The following is a 19,261-nucleotide window of genomic DNA, read 5'->3' as shown; positions in this document are numbered from 1 at the left end:
TCAACATGTCTCATGTCTCAGCATTTCTCTTTTCTTCTTTTAAACAAAAGAATAACACACAGGCCTTGGCCGATTACAAGGAAGTTGGTCCCAACCCAGGGCACATTCTGTGGTTGAGACGGGGGCAATTGCCAAAGCAACCCTCTTAACCTCTGAGCCATCTCTCCAGCCCAAGAGTGCTTTATTTTTGATAGTCTTACAAAAAGACATTAAAAGACTTTTAATTGTTCAAATTTATAAGGTTATAAGATATTTATGCTTCTATTATATTGTTAATATTTGTGCTTAAATCAAAAGAGCTAAAATTTAAGATCAGAGCCATAAATTCCTTATGTTAATAAAAAATTTATCTGTTTATTTCTTATGGTACAGTAAGACAATGACCTAAGTTTAACAAAGGGCTTAAAATAACTGCTAAGCCCACAGGTCTCAATTCTTTAGAGTTTTAAAAACAAAACTCTTTTATAACCGTAGCCTAAGACCACCTGTATGTCAGATGTTTACACTGATTAAAGGTAAACCCAACAATATTAAGTCTTAGTTTTATAAAAGCTGCTAACCTGTTATAAGATGTTAAAAAATACAAGTTACTAGCCATTCTTATAAATTAACAAATTGCCAGATTTACCTAGGCAGAATTCTAATACTACAGAGATCTGCAGAATATGGCATTTAAAATGTAAACTAAAGCCGGGCTTTGGTGGCACACGCCTTTAATCCCAGCACTGGAGAGGCAGAGTCAGGCGGATCTCTGTGTGTTTGAGACCAGCCTGGTCTACAAGAGCTAGTTCCAGGACAGCCTCCAAAGCCACAGAGAAACCCTGGCTCGAAAAACCAATAAATAAATAAATAAAATGTAAACTAGGGGCTGGAGAGATGGCTTAGAGGTTAAGAGCACTGACTGCTCTTCCAGAGGTCCTGAGTTCAATTCCCAGCAACCACATGGTGGCTCACAGCCATCCGTTATGAGATCTGGTGCCCTCTTCTGACCTGCAGGCATTCATGTAGGCAGAACACTGTATACATAATAAATAAATAAATAAATAAATAAATAAATAAATAAAAATTTAAAAAATGTAAACTAAAAAGTTTATAATATCAGACAGAGAATTCCAGATCCTGACAGTGACCCAAGGTCTCTAAAGAAGATTATGGGGCTCCATGGATTGTGACAACGCTGACCAATGAGCATGATGCTCAAATGCTACACCTGCTGCCAGGCAGGACCATGCTCAGAATGTGGACAGGATACAGGACATTGGAGAATTGATTATACCACCTTTCCCTAGACAAAATAAGGTCAGTCTTTTCCATGTGTCTCTTCCACAGAGAGAAACTCTCACTTTATAGACCTGGCAAAGATTTACTTCTGCCCCCAACACTATTGAGACTTGGGTATGGCTAACTGTATATGGACTGGACACTGTCATTTTTAATAGATTCAAAAACTATATGAAATTTATTCTTCTCAGATCTCTGATAGTATTAATGGTTAAACTATAGCCAGCTTAATAGCTCATTTAATAAAGTTCTGATAAGCTGATAAAACCAACTGCCTGCTGTTCAGTCACAAGCTCAAGGTTTTTAGATTTACTTTATTTGTCTTCTAAATATAAACTTAAAGGGCTTTTCATCAGGCCAAAGGCACCTCTGTCCAATCTATACCTGACTCTCTGGACAGAAGAAAAAAATGTACAAGCTTCTAACCCAAATCTGTAGTTTTTGCTAGAACTCAAAGGTATATAAATATATTTCTGCCATTCTACAGATACCCAATATCTGCTTTTTCTACAATATAGATTTCAATATAGATGAGTAATGATAAAATGTCTAAAACTTCTATGTCCTATTATATAATAAAGTTCCTATATAGGCTTCAGAGGATCAAAAGTCGTAAAGCTTGGATCCACTTCTCACAGGTAAAAAAAGGACTCCAGATAAGTACAACTTTTGTTATCCCATCTATTTGATCCTGAGGATGGGATTTTCTCCCTTGTCTTGGAACTCCTGTCCTTCTTGATCACTAAAAATATGGGCCTTAGAGTTCCAATAAGATATATAAGTTTTAACATCTGTTCCCAGTTTAAACATGTCTCAACAGATTTCCACTTCTGGCAGACGAATATCAGTTGCTGACTACACCCTGCTCCCAAAGACTTGGAGCCCTAGACTTGCTGTGGATGTGAAACAGTCCAGCTGATGTGGACACCCCCTATCTCTGCAACAGAGTCTGCCAACCAGAAGCTCCTGATGGATTCCCCATTGCCTAAATTCCCTTTTTTGCTTTTGCCTAGCATTTCAGCCTTCTTGGGTCCCAAACTTTGTCCCAAAGTCAGCAGGAAGTTGCATGGGAAAGAATACATCGCCCATTTTTCCTGGTTGAAATGCTAAGTCAAAAGGAACTCCCTTACATGGGGAATGCCAAGATCTCTCACTCCCTGATGGGGATGCTGGAGAGACAACAATTCCATGATTACTATATGCTGCCCTAAAAGAGAAGTGCTGTTTCTATGTTAATCATTTTAGAGTTATTAGAGATTCCATGGCCAAACTCAGGGAGAGACTCAACCAGCGGCGGAAGGAACGAGAGTCCTAACAAGGCTGGTTCGAGGGATGGTTTAATGGATCCCCTTGGCTCACTACCCTAATCTCCACCCTCTTAGGACCCCTGCTTATTCTTTTACTGCTGCTTACCTTTGGGCCATGCATTCATATCCATAACCCAAGCCCTAGTTCTTACCCAGCAGTATCAGGCTCTAAAGCAACAAGAAGGACCATAAGTTTTAGGATTAAAACCTCACAAAAAAAATGGGGGAATGAAAGATTTTAGTTCACAGAGAGAAAAGTTTCCCACAGGCCTTGGCTCATTACAAGGAAGTTGGCCCCAACCCAGGGCACATCCTATGGTTTAGACGGGGGCCATCGCCAAGACAACCCTCTTTGGGTCACACCTGGCTGGCCAACAGACAATCGGAGACTTTCTAGGGTACATTCTGTGGGTTTTCCTTTGTAGAAAAGCAGGTCACACCTGGGTGACCACTCTAACATGAGATCATACTTTGTAATCAATCACTTTGTGTCCCTTGCCTGTATGCTGCTCTGCGGTTTTTTCCTATAAAAGGAGCTTGCACCCCATGCAGGGGTGTGCAGCTTTCCCGATATTGCTGACACCCGAATTCGCATTTGTTCAATAAACACTCTTGCTTTTGCAGCTCTTGGTCTGCTTTCTGAGTCTCGGGGGCTCCTCGGGATCCTGTGCCCCTTAGGGGTCTGGGGTCTTTCAATGTGAGCACATGCACTATGGTACATTTGGAGAGCAGAAGGACAGTTTATAGGACTCTGTTCTCCCTGTCTTCCATGACTCAATTCAAGAGTCAGCAGCAAGCAATTATTCCTTGAGTACTCTTGCTAGCCCTTTGTTTTGTTATCCTTGGTATTTGTGAGGAATTTTGGCTCTTATGCATCCTGGTGTCACAAATAACATTCAATCCCCTTGGCTCACTACCCTTTTGGGCATCCATCCAAAAGTACAGAGACAAGGGTTACCTTCGAGTCTGACAGCATGCCTGAATTTCCAAGAAACAGCGAATGAAAACTAGTTAAGCCCCTACACTTTTTGGACAGGGTCTCATGCATCCTAGGCTGGCCTCAGATTCACTGCACAGCAAGGATCCCCTTGGACTTCTGACCCTCTTGCTTCTCTCTGCCCTTTTCTTTCTTTTTTTTTTTTTTTAATGAAGCCACACTAGTCTATGCACCAAGCATCTTAGTGAACACAGAGCATGATTGCTTTATGTTTCTTAGGCAATGTTCCTGTTACTTTGACAGCATGGATCTCTGACTCTTGTCCCTGCTGCTGTGACTCTTTTCCTTCTTTTGGGTTGCCTTGTCCAACTTCCATAGGATGGATTTTACTTTATCTTTTTTTTTTTTTTAAGATTTATTTATTACATATACACTGTTCTACCTACATGCCAGAAGAGGGCACCAGATCTCATTATAGATGGTTGTGAGCCATCATGTGGTTGCTGGGAATTGAACTCAGGACCTCTGGAAGAGCAGTCAGTGCTCTTAACCTCTGAGCCATCTCTCCAGCCCGATTTTGCTTTATCTTATTATAATTTATTTTGTTATGTTCACTGTTGTCTCTTAGAGATCTGTTCTCTAATGAGAGACAGAAAGAGAGTGGATACTGAGGGGAGAGAAGGTGAGGGAGGGACAGGGAGGAGTAGGCAGAGTGGAAACTATATCAGGATTATTTTAGGAGAAAATACTATTTTCAATATAAAAGAGGATTTTTTTAAAGCAGAGTATTTGGGCTGGGTGGTGGTAGCACACACCTTTAATCTCAGCACTTGGGAGGCAGAGGCAGGTGGATCTCTGTGAGTTCGAGGACTGCAGCCTGGACTACAGAACAAGTTCCAGGACAGGCTTCAAAGCTACACAGAGAAACCCTGTCTTGAAAAAGAAAAGGGGGGGGACTTTGGTTTGGTTTGGTTTTGGCTCATATTTGGAAGGTACAATCCATCATGGTGGGAACATTGGAGCCTCCTGAGAGAGCTTATCTAGGTAAAAGAAGAACCACAGGGAAGGAATAAACAAAGTAGAGAAAGACAGGAACAAATGAAGGGGGAAGGAAGTACAGTGCTGAGCATCCACTGTGAAGCTAGAAATAGGCAATTACATGTTAATGCTTGAGAGTTTTGATATTAAAATCTAGAAAAAGGGAATTTTATGTCAGGACTTTGAAAGATCTTGGGAAAAACTCGAAAATGAGGTGGAGGCTATTGCTCCTCCGTGATTTCTTGGGCTGCATTCGGGAGATGTCCCTTGGTTTCTAGGGAAGGGGGTGGTGAATTCGGCTACTTCAAAAATAAATTTAAAAATATAAGGATTGGGCACACAGCCTTGAGATCTGAGCATGTTGCCATTTTTGCTTTCACTTTAACTGTTTTCAGCTACTTTTGGCAAAAAACAAAAACAAGAAAAACCAACCAGCATGCAGAGGTGGATGTGTGCAGAGTAGGCAGGCTCAGGCAGCTGTGTGAGCCTTCAAGCTGCAGCATGACCCACAAGAGCCTGGCACAGAGCAGTATGTGTGATCTTGACAAGCAGCTGCTGGGGGTGGGGGGTGGGCAGTTGGCAAGGAAGGGGACAGAAACTTCAGTGGCTTTGGGGGCCCCTCTCAGGGCAAGAAGGCACATACTATGAACAGTCAGATAGAGGGAAAACGCTATGTGTCTATTAACTGTATCCTTGAATGTAATATGGTCAAGGGGGATACCTCCTGGGCAGATGCTTTTTCATCCAGTGGCTTGGTCACATCCTTCCACACCTATTTATACTAATGAGTCCTTCAGTCTTGGGGGGGTGTAGTGCTCTAACCATCTGGAGTACCAAATAGCTCCCTTTAACGCTTCGGTGTGCTACAGCCCTGAAGTTTCGGCAGGATAATTGGGAATTAATTGGAGCCTCGATACTGTGGGTATAGCCAGTTACGTCATTATGTGGGTACATCCTGGAAAAAATGAAAGGTTTGTAATCAGAGTGTTTTCTCCTGCTACTATTGTGAAAAGGATCCTGAACAGTCTTCTCAAGCTTCAAGGCTCCAATCCCTTAAAGCTGTTAAAACAATACTTTTGTGTCTGATGGGCAGAGTGGCTGTTATGATCTTCCTTCGGAGCCTTGCAGTCTGGTGTTGAGCATCGAACTACCCCTGGACTGAGAGTGAAGACTCATCCTGAAGGGACTCTAGTAGGACTGAGCATGGCAAACATGGCTCTGTCAGGCCTTGCCCTTCCCCATTCCCTCTTATTTGCTAACTCTTAGATTACATTCCTAAAGCTAGCCACCAAGGATCTATTCCCTTATCTGACCACTTCCTCCTCCTGAGGCTGACTACCAGTCCCGAAATCAAAAGCCCACTTTTACCTACCCTAATTAAAATGTCCAATCAAAACAAACTCTCTCATCCTAACATGGAGTTTCCCCTTTTACCTTTATTTGTTTATTTATTTTTGGTTTTTTGAGACAGGGCTTCTCTGTGTAGCTTTGGAGCCTATCCTGGCATTCTCGATGGAGACCAGAGATCCACCTGCCTCTGCCTCCCGAGTGCTGGGATTAAAGGCGTGTGCCACCAACGCTTCCTTTATTTTTTTTAATCTTTTCTTTCTTTTGTTTTTTTATGAGCAATAGTGTTTTGTCTGCATTTATGTCCTTGTGAGGGTGTCATGTACCCTGAAACTGAGGTTACAGACAGCTGTGAGCTGCCATGTGGGTGCTGGGAATTGAACCCAGGTCCTCTGGAAGAGCAGCCAGTGCTCTTAACCACTGAGCCATCTCTCCAGCCACCCTCCCCCACCCTGCCTTTTACCTTTATAAACTGCCATTTGCTTATGGGTCACGTCTGTGTCCTCTCTATCAAGAGATAGTCCTATGTCCTTCCAGGATAAATATCCCTTCCCCTTTCCTCTGCCTCGTGTCTTTGTCTCTTATTCCCTGCCCTCTGTCCGCCAGGGCAAATGATCTCCTTTGTGCTAAGAATCTGGCCTTCGGTGTCCTGTGCCAATACTGATCCTTTCACATCCTGAACATCTAAGATACAAGAAAAGGAGAACTGTGGAGAGTGGAGAAAGCCCTGAGCAAATGCTGTTGATGTAGACACAGCCATATCAAGACACAGAGGGAGATAGCAAAGCCTAACCCCAAGAATGAGGCCCAGGATGGCAAAGTTTTCTCTTCTAGTCTGGTGTGTAGAAAATAGCCATTTATGGCCTGAAGATGCTCGGCTGTGGAGAGCTCCTCTCTGAAGATTAGCTAACCTGCCTCATTTACTCAGCTGTACAGTGTAAAGCCACCTCCATGTTTATCTATATGTGACTGCCTTGCCTCTTTGTCCAGTGGTATGCATACAATAGCCCCACCTCTCTATTCAGCTCTGTATAATGAACTCCCTGAGCTTCCAGAGTGTTGCGGATCCTCTGTCTGAAAGCCCATCTGATCCCTGTGTTTCTCTGTGTCTGTCTTTTTTTCATTCCCTGGCTGCCCCTATTTCAAGTCCATCCCTGGAGACATGTAAGGATGCACCACACCAAGATTGTTAAAATTAATGCTGGACAGTGGTGGCACACGCCATTAATCCCACCACTCAGGAGGCAGAGGCAGGCTGATCTCTGTAAATTCAAGGCCAGCCTGGTCTACAGAGCAAGTGCCAAGATAGCCAGGACTGTTACATAGGAAAACCTGTCCCAGAAAAAAAAAGTTGTTCCTAGCCTGGCTCTAAATGACCATGATGTCTTTGAACACCTCCTAATTCTTTGTATGGCCCTATCACACTGTATTATAAACTAGTTGCAACCTCTATTGACTTCCCTTGTCCAGTTGGAGACTGTTCCCTTAAATTTCCATTGTAACACATAGCTTAGGCCACAGAAACGTATTCCTAAATTAACAAACTCAGTTCTCCCCACCAGTACCACTTGGAACTACCTGTAGCCTGACAATTTTAGGTGTACTGTCCTTTTTTGTCCCCCACCCAGTGAGGTGGGGAGCCCACCCTCCATAATGCAAGATGGCCAAAACCACAATGCTGATGTCATTGGATGTGTATGAGTGACATAGCTCACTAATCACATGTACTCATAGCCTGTGTGAGGACATGCAGATACGAGAGGTTGCAAAGGGAAACAGAAGGCATGTGGGAAGAAGGCTTAGTGGTAACTAGGGCATAATATACCTCCGGTTTCCCACAAAAAGATGTGGTAGGTTATAAAGAGAACCCCAAAGATGAGATAGGCAAGTATGAGCATAGCTGGTCAAAGAGAAGCCTTTCCTGCTGGTGAGACATTTCTGTCAAGAGAAGTCAAGGGCCATGTATGACCCAAATATTATGGCAGCACTTGAATTTTTATATCCCACAGCATAGTGGGAACCCTAAAGCTATTCATTAGAGGGTGCATGATGTCCAGGATTGGGAAATAGGTCAGTGGGCAAAGTGCTTGCTGTGCAAGAATGTGGATCTGAGCTCAGATTCCTAGCACCTGTACAAAAAGCAAGACATGGTAGCATTTGTCTGACTCCAGCACCAGGGGCAGAGATGGGCAGATTCAGCGGGGTTGGGGGTTGGCGGGTGGGAGAGTGGGCAGCCAGATCTCCAAGATCAATAGGCAGACTGTAAGGCAACTCATGGACACAGAATAAAATAAAGGCAGGAAGGTGGTGGTTCACACCTTTAATCCCAGCACTCAGGATGCAGAGGCAAGCAGATCTCTGTGAGTTTGAGGTCAGTCTGGTCTACAAAGTGAGTTTCAAGACAGCCTCCAAAGCTGCAGAGAAACCCTGTCTCAAAACAAACAAAAAGAATAATAAAAATAAAATAGAAAGGTCAGATATGTCACTTATGTCCAGGAGCTGGACATTCCTCTTCCCCTGCCTTTGGACCCCTATGCTCTCCATATCCAGGGTCTCAGGAAGCCTTTGACTGGGTCCAAGGAACCATGGCTTCCTTGGTTATGAAGACTTTGGGACTTGACCTAAGTCACACTGCCAGCATTCGAAGTTCTCTGGCATGCAGACAGGTTGTCATGGGACTTCAGGCTCCATAACCACAAGAGGCAATGCTCATAAACCCCATCACGTCTCCACCACTGCACCCTGTTGTTCTCTCTGGAAAACTAGCACACATCTAGAAAACATATGAAGCCCAACATCATTTTGTTTTTTGTTTTTGTTTTTTTTCAAGATGGTGTTTCTCTGTGTCTGTATAACCCTGGCTTTCCTGGTACTTGCTCTATAGACCAGGCTGCCTCAAACTCAGAGATCCTCTGGTCTTTTCCTCTTGAGCACTAGAACTAAAGGTGTGTGCCATAATGCCCAGCAGTGAAGGCTAACATGTTATACATGCCTGGAATCTCACCACTCAAGAGGCATTACCACCTGGGCTACTGGAACATACGACACTTGAACATAACATGACCTCACCTCCTAGCTTTCTTTCTCTCTGTCTCTCTGTGTGTCTCTCTGTCTCCACCACCCCTCCAGGAATAAGTGCCTGAGTGGTGGGGCAGAGGTGTCTTTGGCCACGTCCGGAAACCACCTTAAGGCTCTTTTCTTCAACTCATCCTCTTTTCTTAAAACCTGGGCCTTTATGACTCCATGAAAACTGTATTCTGTACTGACTCCAGAGACTTCTGAGGAGTGAGCTGCCTCTCCATCTCCTGTGTGCCACTTGGCGTCGTAAACAGATGGTTTGAATGAAAGGCTGTCATTCACTCCTGAAGCATTGTCAAATATCAGCTGAACACCTCTGGGTGAGGCTCAACTATGAGCACACACCACACACTGGGTTCTCAGAAGCATGCCCACTCCACTGCGTTCTCTGGTGTCCTAGCAACCAGAAACTGGGATATGAGTTCTGACAAGGAGAAAGGCCATTCCTTGCTGATCAGAGTGACTTGCCACCCTGAGCCTCTTGGGACCTGTCTGTGTAGCAGTTCAAATAATTGAAGGCTACCACTTGTCCCCAAGGACAGCTAGGAGCCTTGCCACATCAACCCATCCCCTGACAGGATGAGTTTTTCGGTCACGTTCTCAGAGTTGGCCAACATAGCTATACCACAGTGTGGGGTGGTGAACTTCAAAGCCCTTCATCTCCTGATCCAGGGCATCCTGGACCACATCCAGATCTCTGGGCTCAAGAAAGTTCTTTCAGGAGATGAAGATTTCCTTCAGACCTCACAGGTGGTGATCATGCCCAGGGAGGGAGAAGCCCAGACCATCATCAACCCCATGAAGAGGCTCAGCAACATCTTCGACACTGTGGTAGAACGCATCAACAAGATAGAGAATCAAATATCTTCGATGCAGACCATGCCCACCACCACGTCTCTGCTGGAGGCCAGCCAGGGGACCAGCAGGCCCGCTGAGGAAATGTGGAATACGATCAAGCTCCTCAAGAGGATAGAGGCCATTGAGGAAGTCACAGCAAAGGTAAACTCCCACCTGGAGAAGTGCTCTAGACCCCGCCTTTCCTCCTAGACAGCTTGCCCCCTCCCTTCCCTTGCGATGGGATATATCCACTTATGGAGAGAGTGTAGGTGAAAGCTTGGAGTCAGACAGAAGCCAAGATCCTTAGTCAGAGGAAAGAAGCCATACACAACGGACAACCAAATATAGAGTTGCACTGTTGTGAAATAACCAGAATAGGCAAACATACATACCCAGAAGGCTGAGGGGCAGTTTCCAGGAGCCTCGGAGCATGGTAACTTGGTGGATATGGGGTTTCATTTTTGGAGTGATGGAGATGTTTGAAACTCCATTAGAGTGATGGATGTTGAACTTTATCCATGGAGTCAGAACCACTGAGTTGTTTAATTAAATTGGCTGATTTGGACTGTGGAGATGACTCGATGGGTAAAATGCTTGCTATATAAACATGAGGCTGACTTCAGATCTCCTGAACCCAGGTAAAGGATAGACACAACAGCCTGTTGCTTTAATGTCAGTTCTCTCTTAAATCCTCTCCATCCCTCATGTGTATGTGTGACTGACTGTGTGTTTGTGTACACATGTGTGAAGGTACCCTTGGAGAAGAGAAGAAGTTGTCAGATTCTCCTAGTGCTGGGAACTGAACTTAGGACCTCTGTAAGAATAGTAAAAGCTCTTAATTGCTGAGACATCTTTCTAGGCCCAATTCCAATTCAATTACAATGAGATGGGAGGAAGAATCAGGAAAATTCTCAGAAATCAAGGGCCAGCTATGCTGTCACACAGAGCCTCAAACCAGGTAGTAGAAAAGGCACCACCTGAGGATGAACTTTGACCCCATATTCACAGCAGGTGTGTACCCATACTTACACATCATCTTATAAAAGACACAAAGATTTTTTGTTTTTAGTTTTTTTTTTTTTTTTTTTTTTTTTTTCTGAAACAGCGTTTCTCTGCGCTGCCCTGGCTGTCTTAAAACTCGATTTGTAGACCAGGATGGCCTCAAACTCACAGAGATCCACCTTCCTCTGCCTCCTGAGTGCTGGGATTAAAAGTGTGTGCCAGCTGGGCAAGCTTGGCATTTTCAAGGGCCAAGTGTAAGGCTCCAGGTCAGGATTGGGAGTGAAACCATACTGGACACTACTGGGTCCAGGAACATGTCTCTTCCATGCTCCACCTCGATGGTTAGAAAAACCCAAATGCCTGAGAGAAGTGCAGAATTGCCACCAACTTGTAATGGGTTTAGATGTAGGAAGGGCTCTTCTCACCCCCAATGTGGGCAGAATCATTAGAGTCGTACCACTTACCCAGCAAGTTTCAGATGAGAGCCTAGACTGGGCATCAACCACAGAGGGCTGCTGGGACTGACCTAAGTACTGTGGGAGTGAAATCTTCAACACAGGTGTTTGTAGAGATGATTGAGGAGACATGATGCCTCCTGTATTGTGTCTCCTGACTTTCTTGGGCTTCACACCAGTCCCATTTCTTTTTCTTCTTCTTCTTTTAGTTTTTCAATTGTCCTGGAACTCATGTTGTAAACCAGGCTGGCCTCGAACTCAAGAGATCCACCTGCCTCTGCCTCCCGAGCACTGAGATTAAAAGCAAGCACCACCACTGCCCGGCCCAGTCTCATTTCCTCCCTTTCCCTCTGCTTCCTTTCCTGCTTCCAGGAAAACTGAATGCTCACTGTGTACCATGTGAGCTACACACTTTGCCTCTGTTGCACCTTTAAACTATGTAGTAACTATGAGGCATGTGCTTATTAATTTTATGTTTCAGATGGAGAAGAGGAGGCACAAACTAACTGAGCAGATGAGGTCATTACAGGTCAAAACAGAGAAGCCAGCAAATACCTGACAGAGTGAGCAGGCAGACGGCATGGGTCTGTGGAGTAACACCAGTCCTTTTCTCTAGTGGGGAAGGGTGGGGAATTGATAACTGGATGGATGTTTCCTCATCCCAGGACTGTAGCTGGAATTCACACAAACCAGGGCTGAAGCTGTAACTCAGTTGGTAGAGTGCCTGCCTAGCATGCATGAGGCCTGGGTTCCACCACAGCACCACCACATAAGCCAGGTGTGGAGGCAGCATCCTTGAGTGGTGTAAGGAAGAGGGTCTGTGGTTCAAGGTCACCCTTGATAAACATAGTTCAGGGTCAGGCTGGACCACATGAGTGCCCTTAAAAAAGAGAAAAAAAAAAAAAAGATTTCTCTGCCGGGTGTTGGTGGAACACACCTTTAATTCCAGCCCTCGGGAAGCAGAGGCAGGCAAATCTCTGTGAGCTTGAGGCCAGCCTGATCTATAGAGCGAGTGCCAGGAAAGGCTCCAAAACTACACAGAGAAACCCTGTCTCGAAAAACAAAACAAAACAAAACAGATTTTTCACTAACTATAAATCATACAGTGCCACATTCTAGGTGCCCTGACTGTGCTTACCATCATTATTATCATCCAGAGATTTAGGTTGAACAGAAAAACTGGTGGACACAATCTCAGTGAGTCAGGCAGCACTGAGACCTTGTGGGAACACAGGGGCCTGAGCCTGTGGAGTGCTGGAGGGAGCAGGAGCCCTGTCTGGCCAACACAGCCAGGTCTGACACCAGGCAAAAGATGGAAGCAACTCAAGAAGGAACGTCAATCATCCTGCTGAGGGGAGGAGCTGAAAAATACAAGCTGTGAGGGTCCATTTACATAAAGTGTCTAGAAGAGGCAAGTCCAGAGAGTGGATTTGTGGTTTCCAGAAGCAGCGGCATGAGGAGTGACTGTTAACGGAGAAAGGATTTTTCTCTCTGAGGAATAAAATGTCCTCCAACTATGCAAAAGGGTAGAAAAGATATGTGTGCTGGAGCAGAACAGAGCACGGTGCCTAGCCAACATCAGACAACACTGCTGGAGGCGAGGCTGTCTCTGATGGCCTGGCCTGTGGCAGGATATGTGGACACAGATGTTAGAAGTGCTAGCCACAGCCTGCCTCCGTGGTCTTTGGCCTTGGTGAATAAAAGCTTCTAGAAGTCTCAAGTGCCCTGGGTAACTGAGCAAGATCACCTGTCTAGCTCTGGAGAGGTATCGTGGACAGGTTCAGACCTGGCACTGAAACCTTCCAAGGACTGTTTGTACCAATTAGGAATGTCCCAGCCGTTAGAGCATGCTGCCTAGTCCTAACCTGACTGAAGTTGCCCAAGGTTACCACAATGAACCATTGAAAGAGGTTGCCATGGTAGCTGGTGCAAGAACAGTGAAAGCTGCTTAGCTTCGCTAAGTGTGTGCTTGCACCAGTGAGGGTGGCAGGTGGGACATTACAAAGACGCTGAGGGTTTCTGCTGCTGCACTCTCCCACCCCCTTTCTCTGAGCTAGTTGGGTGACTGTCACCCTAAGTAATTACCCCTTAAAGGGGACAAGAACAGACTGTTGCTCTCAGTACCCACTCCAGAAAAGGCAAATGGTGCCTGGGAAACTAACACAGACTCCAGACAGCTTCTGCCCCATGGTGGGCAAGAGGCCTGGGCAGGTCTGGGCAGCAGTTTCAAGTTCTGTGCTATTGGTCAGCACATTTGTCCTACAACAAGCTATTATTAAGCAGGGTTAATGTGTAGGGCTTCTCTACCCCAGTGCTATAGACATTGTGGGTAGGATCACTCTGTGGCTTGGAGCTGTTCTGTGCATTGGAGGATGCTAAGTGACACCCAAAGTCACCAGAACTACTGCTTGCTTATAACCACTGAAAACACCCCCAGACACTGGTAGGTGTCCATTGACCCAGGTGAGGGCTGTTGGATTAGAAAACCTGGGTTTGTGGGGCCAGGGATGTGGGAATGATGCACACTTTTAATCCCAGCACTTGGAGGCAGAGGCAGGTAGATCTCTGAGTTCGAAGAAAGCCTGATCTACGGAGTGAGTTCCAGGACAGCAGGCTCTACACAGAGAAACCCTGTCTCGAAAAACCAAAATGAAAGAAAAGAAGGAGGGAGGGAGGGAGGGAGGGAGGGAGAGAGAGAGAGAGAGAGAGAGAGAGAGAGAGAGAGAGAGAGAGAGAGAGAAAACCTGAGCTCCAGGCTGGGTGTGAGTGACATGCCTGTAACCAGTGAACTGGATTACCTCAACTTCAAGGTCAGTTTGGTCTACATATCAGGTTCCAGACCAGCTATAGCTAGATTGCCAGAGACAGAGTAAGGAAAAAGAGAGATGGGGGGGGCGGGAGAGAAGAGAAAAAAAGAAGAAGAAAATCAGTCTTCCATGGCAGCCTCAGCTGTCCGTTCCAGATAGCCCCCAGTCTGTCGCCAGCCCAACCAGCCAGAGCAATTACCACTGCTACCCACGCACTAGCGCCCTCTAGCCGGCTTTCCCCAAATTGCATACCCCCCTCCCTGACACTCCAACACACATTCCCACCTCACCCCCCCATCCACCCCCAAATTCCTCATCTCCCCCGAAAGCTGCTTTTGTTGGTCTCTGTCTGTTTGAAACTTTGGGAGGCAGAGGCAGGTGGATTTCTGTGAGTTCAAGGCCAGCCTGGTCTACATACAGAGTGACTTCCAGGACAGTTAGGGCTAAATAGTGAGACCCTGTCATCAAAACAAAACAAAACTAATAATGCTGGAACTTAACTGCTTTGTTAAGATATTTCACATGAACTGAGAATTCACATATTAAAGGGTATATAGTCTGGCTTTGAGTGGGGTGATATAAATAAGGCATTTTTTTATATCGTCTTCTAGAACAGCTATGAGTAGGTTAGGATATGCATAGTTACTGGCTTGCTTGTGCTGAGCTAACTCTCCAGTCTAGGTGGGGCCTGGAGGAACACAGGGATGACACTAGTAGACACAGACTAGACTCAGTTTCCAGAAAATGGAAGTTCAAAAAATGGTAACAGCAGAGACAGAAGCATCACAGGTCTGATGACCTAACCAGAAGGGAGAGATGACTGCCTTTGTCCTTCCTTCTGCAGCCTACTGGTTAGAGACAAGGTGAGAGGCAGCTTCTTTAGGGCATTAAATCACCAGCTCTACAAACAAAGCACAACTCACAGATTCAATTCTTGTCTCTGCTCATTGGCATTTGTGGTGATTCCAATAGTAATTATGCTGTATTATATTCACAGAATCGTGCGACTCTTGGGATCTAATTTTAGAATATTATCAAGAGCCCCAGAAGAAATTCCTTAATGATTGGCAGCTACACCCCATACCTGCCCCTTGAGCTCCCAGCATTTTATTTTATCATAAGGTTCAGTGGGTTAACCTCTGTGCATTTACCAGTACCTTGCTATTTTATGGCCAAGTAATATTGTGTTTCTATTCATAGGCTACATTTAATTTATCAGCTGATGGACATTTGGGTTCTTATCATTTTGGGCTCGTATGGCTAGTGCTGTTATGAACACTGACGCACAAGTTTCTGTAGGTTCTTTAGAAAGAGCTCTTTTTAGCCAGGTGTGGTAGTGTACACCTCTAATCCCAATACTCACAGGCAGAGGCAAGCAGATCTCTATGAGTTTGAGGCCTTACTGGTTTATATATTGAGTTCCAGGACAGCCAGGGCCATATAGAAAGACTATCTCCAAAACAAATTTATTTTTATTTTTGTTGTATGCCATTTTGTGTCTGTGTGGGAGTATGTGCAAGTGAGTGCATTTGCCTTTGGAGTCTAGAAGAGGGCATTAGAACCTCTGGAGTTTGTTGCAGGCTTTCTTTTTACCACCAACCAGCTCCCAAATCATGACACAGAGACTTTTTATTAGTTATGAATGCTCAGCCTAGCTTAGGCTCATTTCTAGATAGTTCTTTTTACTTAATCTGTCTCTCTTTGTCTAGCTTTTGCCTCAGGGATTTTTACCTTTTCTTTCTTTCCAGTCCCAGGAGTCTCCCTTTCTTTCTCCCTAGTTCTCTTCTCTTCTCTCTCGACCCAGATTCCTCCTCCTCCTTATTCACTCTGCCCGCCAACCCCACCTATTCCTCTACTGCCAGCTATTGGCTGTTCAGCTTTTTATTAGATTAGTCAGGTGCCTTAGGGAGGCAAGGTGAAGCAACAACACATCTTTATATAATTAAACAAATGTAACACATTTTTGCCCAGTTAAAATAATATTCCACAACAGGAGTTGCTTGGGTGCTGGGAATTAAACTCAGTCAATAGCCCATTTTATTTATTTATTTATTTATTTATTTATTTATTTATTTATTTTGTTTTTTTGAGACAGGGTTTCTCTGTGTAGCTTTCCAGCCTGTCCTGGCACTCACTCTGTAGACTAGGCTGGCCTTGAACTCACAGAAATCTGACTGCCTCTGCCTCCTGAGTGCTGGGATTAAAGGCGTGTGCCGGGCTCAATAGGCCATTTTAAATTAAAATAAATAAATATACAAATCTAGTCCCATCTCCCTTGCTTCTGATCCTCCAAGGGCTCCCACATGGAGGCTGCTTGTGCTGTTTCTCTCAAGAGGCATCATGGCCAATATACAACACACACACACACACACACACACACACACACACACACACACATACACACACACACACATACACACACACACACACACACACACATACACACACACACACATACACACACACACATACACATACACACACACACATACACACACACACACATACACACACACACATACACACACACACACATACACACACACATACACACACACACGCCAAGATGAAGAACTCTCCTACCCAGGCCACCTGGAGTTCGAAGCACTGTTGCTGTCTTAGTGTCCTTTGCTGGTCTGTGGGTATATCTTAAGTCTTTGGAGAACCAAGAGGATCCCTTAGATGACTGTCACCAAGAGCTTCTGATATGATTTATTCCTGTCACACCCGATTCCAGGGTTTCCTCCCTTTTCTCCCTGTTCAGTTTATGAAGACCCTGCAGGATTTGCTCAATGACCTCTATATACTCAAGCGCACTGTTGAAACCCTCCAGAAGGATGTGGACCTGATGAAGTTTATATTTGGAAAGGTACCATCCCGCTATCTTTATCCTCCACTTGGCAAGCTGGTTAGATCTCCAGGGACTTGGGCAGTAAGGAAAATTCTATAAGGCCTGTCCTTAGTCAGAGAGTGTGACCATAAAGGGAAGAGAAGGTTTAACCCACCCTAGTCATTTGTCCTGTCCCTTGAACTTTCTGTAGTCCCTCTACACTCCTCACTCTGCTCCCTTAAGCATCAGTTATCAGTAACAGAGACCCAGTTCATCTTGACTTAGGAAAAATAATAGAATTTATTGTCTTACTTACTCAATTGCTTAAAGCACGTGTTTTGTTTTTTGAAATTTATGCATATGGGTGTTTTGTCTCCCTGCGTGTCGGTGTACCATGTGTGTGTCTAATGCCTGCAGAGGCCAGAAGAAGGTGTCAGATCCCCTAGAACTGGAGATACAGATGTTTGTGAGCTACTATGTAAGTGCTGGGAAGTTTAGGGTTGTCCAAGAGTTGGCAACTCTAGAACTCAGTGTCCCCAGCTTTCCTCTCATTGGAATTACTATCCACACTTAAAGGCAGGAAAAACCCAGAACAGACACACAAGCTATTACATAACTCCATGTCATCAACCTGAACACAGCCTAGCCAACACAGACACACAAACTCTCATGTAACTCATGTCATCAGTCTGAACACAGTCTAACCAATCATGGAATGGCATAGAATCTCTGGAGTAAGAGGCAGCAGCCTCCGGACCACAGCTGACAAAATCAAGCTGAAGTCAGGAGCCAGGTGTTCACCTCCAGACCAGTAAAGTGGCTGAGATTGAGCCATTTACCCCAAAGGGGTAATGTAACATTTGAGTCTCAGGCTGATCTGGGGATGGGTCAGGAAGCAGGACCATGAAACACTATTATCTTAGTTTGGGTGATAAAACACCATGACCGAAAAGCAAATTAGGGAGGAAAGAGTTTATAAGGCTTACACTTCCACATTGCAGACAGGAACTCAAAATGGGCAGGATCCCGGAGGCAGGAGTTGACGCAGAGGCCATGGAGGGACGCTGCTTATTGGCTTGCTTCCCATGGCTTGCTTAACCCACCTTCTTATAGAACACAGGACTAACAACCACCACACACCATGGGCTGGGCCCTCCCCATCAATCACTAATTGAGAAAATGTCTTACAGCTGGATTTCAAGGAGGCATTTCCTTAGCTGAGGCTCCTTCCTCTGATGACTCCAGCTTGAGTCAAGTTGGCACACAAAACCTGCCAGTACAACAAGAAATGACACCTTGGGGGCAAGTCTATCTGAGAAACAATTCCTTCTAGGCCCATCTCTTACAGATTCGTTGTTCTGTTCCATTTTTGTCTGCTCTGTACAGGTCTCTAGTAGCCCAGCTTGGCCTCCAGACCCATAGGTGGTAGAGATGACTTAGGTCTTCTGATCTGCCTGCTTCACAGCACAGTGCTAGGATCACAAGCATGCATAATCACTCCTAGTTTTATGCAACATTGGGGATAAACCTTGGGTCTCATATATGCTTGACAAGTACTTTTTTTTACCAACAGAGCTACATTGCCAACTCACCTCTTGAAGATTCTTTGTTTGTTTTTTGAAACAGGGTTTCTCTATGTAGTACTGGCTGCCCTGGGAACTCATTCTGTAGCCCAGGTTCGCCTTGAATCATAGATTCACCTGCCTCTGTCTCCCAAGTGCTGGATTAAAGTGGGGAAGGGGGGTCATCAGGATAAGGCTTTGGGAGTGGTGGAGGGCTGAGGGTCTTGGGAGAAGACCAGATGGTTCTCTGCCATGTCCCCATCTGGGCTTCTGCTAACTTTAAGCCAAGTGAGCAGGGCCTGTTGGACAAAGGTTGATGAGCACACCAAATAGGAGGCTTGAGGGGAGTGGGAGCTAAAATTCTTTTATTTCTTTATCCATGTATTTTATGTATGAATGCTTTGTCTTCACACACACCAGGAGGAGTCTGATCTCATTACAGATGGTTGTGAGCCACCATGTGGTTGCTGGGAATTGAACCCCAGTCCTCTGGAAGAGCAGTCAGTGCTCTTAACTGCTGAGCCATCTCTCCAGGCCCCACCCAAGCTAATATTCTTTTTTTTTTTTTAAAGGTTTTATTTACTTATTATGTATACAGTCTTTTGCCTGACTGCCAACAGAGGGCACCATATCTCATTATAGATGGTTGTGAGCCACCATGTGGTTGCTGGGACTTGAACTCAGGACCTCTGGAAGAGCAGTCAGTGCTCTTAACCGCTGAGCCATCTCTCCAGCCCCCAGATAATATTCTTAATGTTCTATCTATTCAATGTTCTGAAA

At 45.0% G+C, this 19,261-nt stretch overlaps 1 protein-coding gene across 1 annotated transcript in view; it reads left to right on the top strand.

The window, feature by feature from the left end:
• The first annotated feature begins 9,567 nt into the window (after positions 1 to 9,567).
• CUNH16orf96 (chromosome unknown C16orf96 homolog) overlaps positions 9,568 to 19,261 on the top strand; it is a 28,671-nt gene continuing 18,977 nt past the window's right edge. The window contains exons 1-2 of the mRNA XM_035448083.1: positions 9,568 to 9,987; positions 16,854 to 16,958. Coding sequence (XP_035303974.1) covers positions 9,568 to 9,987; positions 16,854 to 16,958 — 525 coding nt within the window. The remainder of the gene's footprint in view (positions 9,988 to 16,853; positions 16,959 to 19,261) is intronic.

The sequence above is a fragment of the Cricetulus griseus genome, chromosome 7, assembly GCF_003668045.3.
Source record: "Cricetulus griseus strain 17A/GY chromosome 7, alternate assembly CriGri-PICRH-1.0, whole genome shotgun sequence".
NCBI lineage: Eukaryota > Metazoa > Chordata > Mammalia > Rodentia > Cricetidae > Cricetulus > Cricetulus griseus.
The sequence above is the reverse complement of the archived record's forward strand: the minus strand, read 5'-3'. Positions and strand labels throughout refer to the sequence as shown.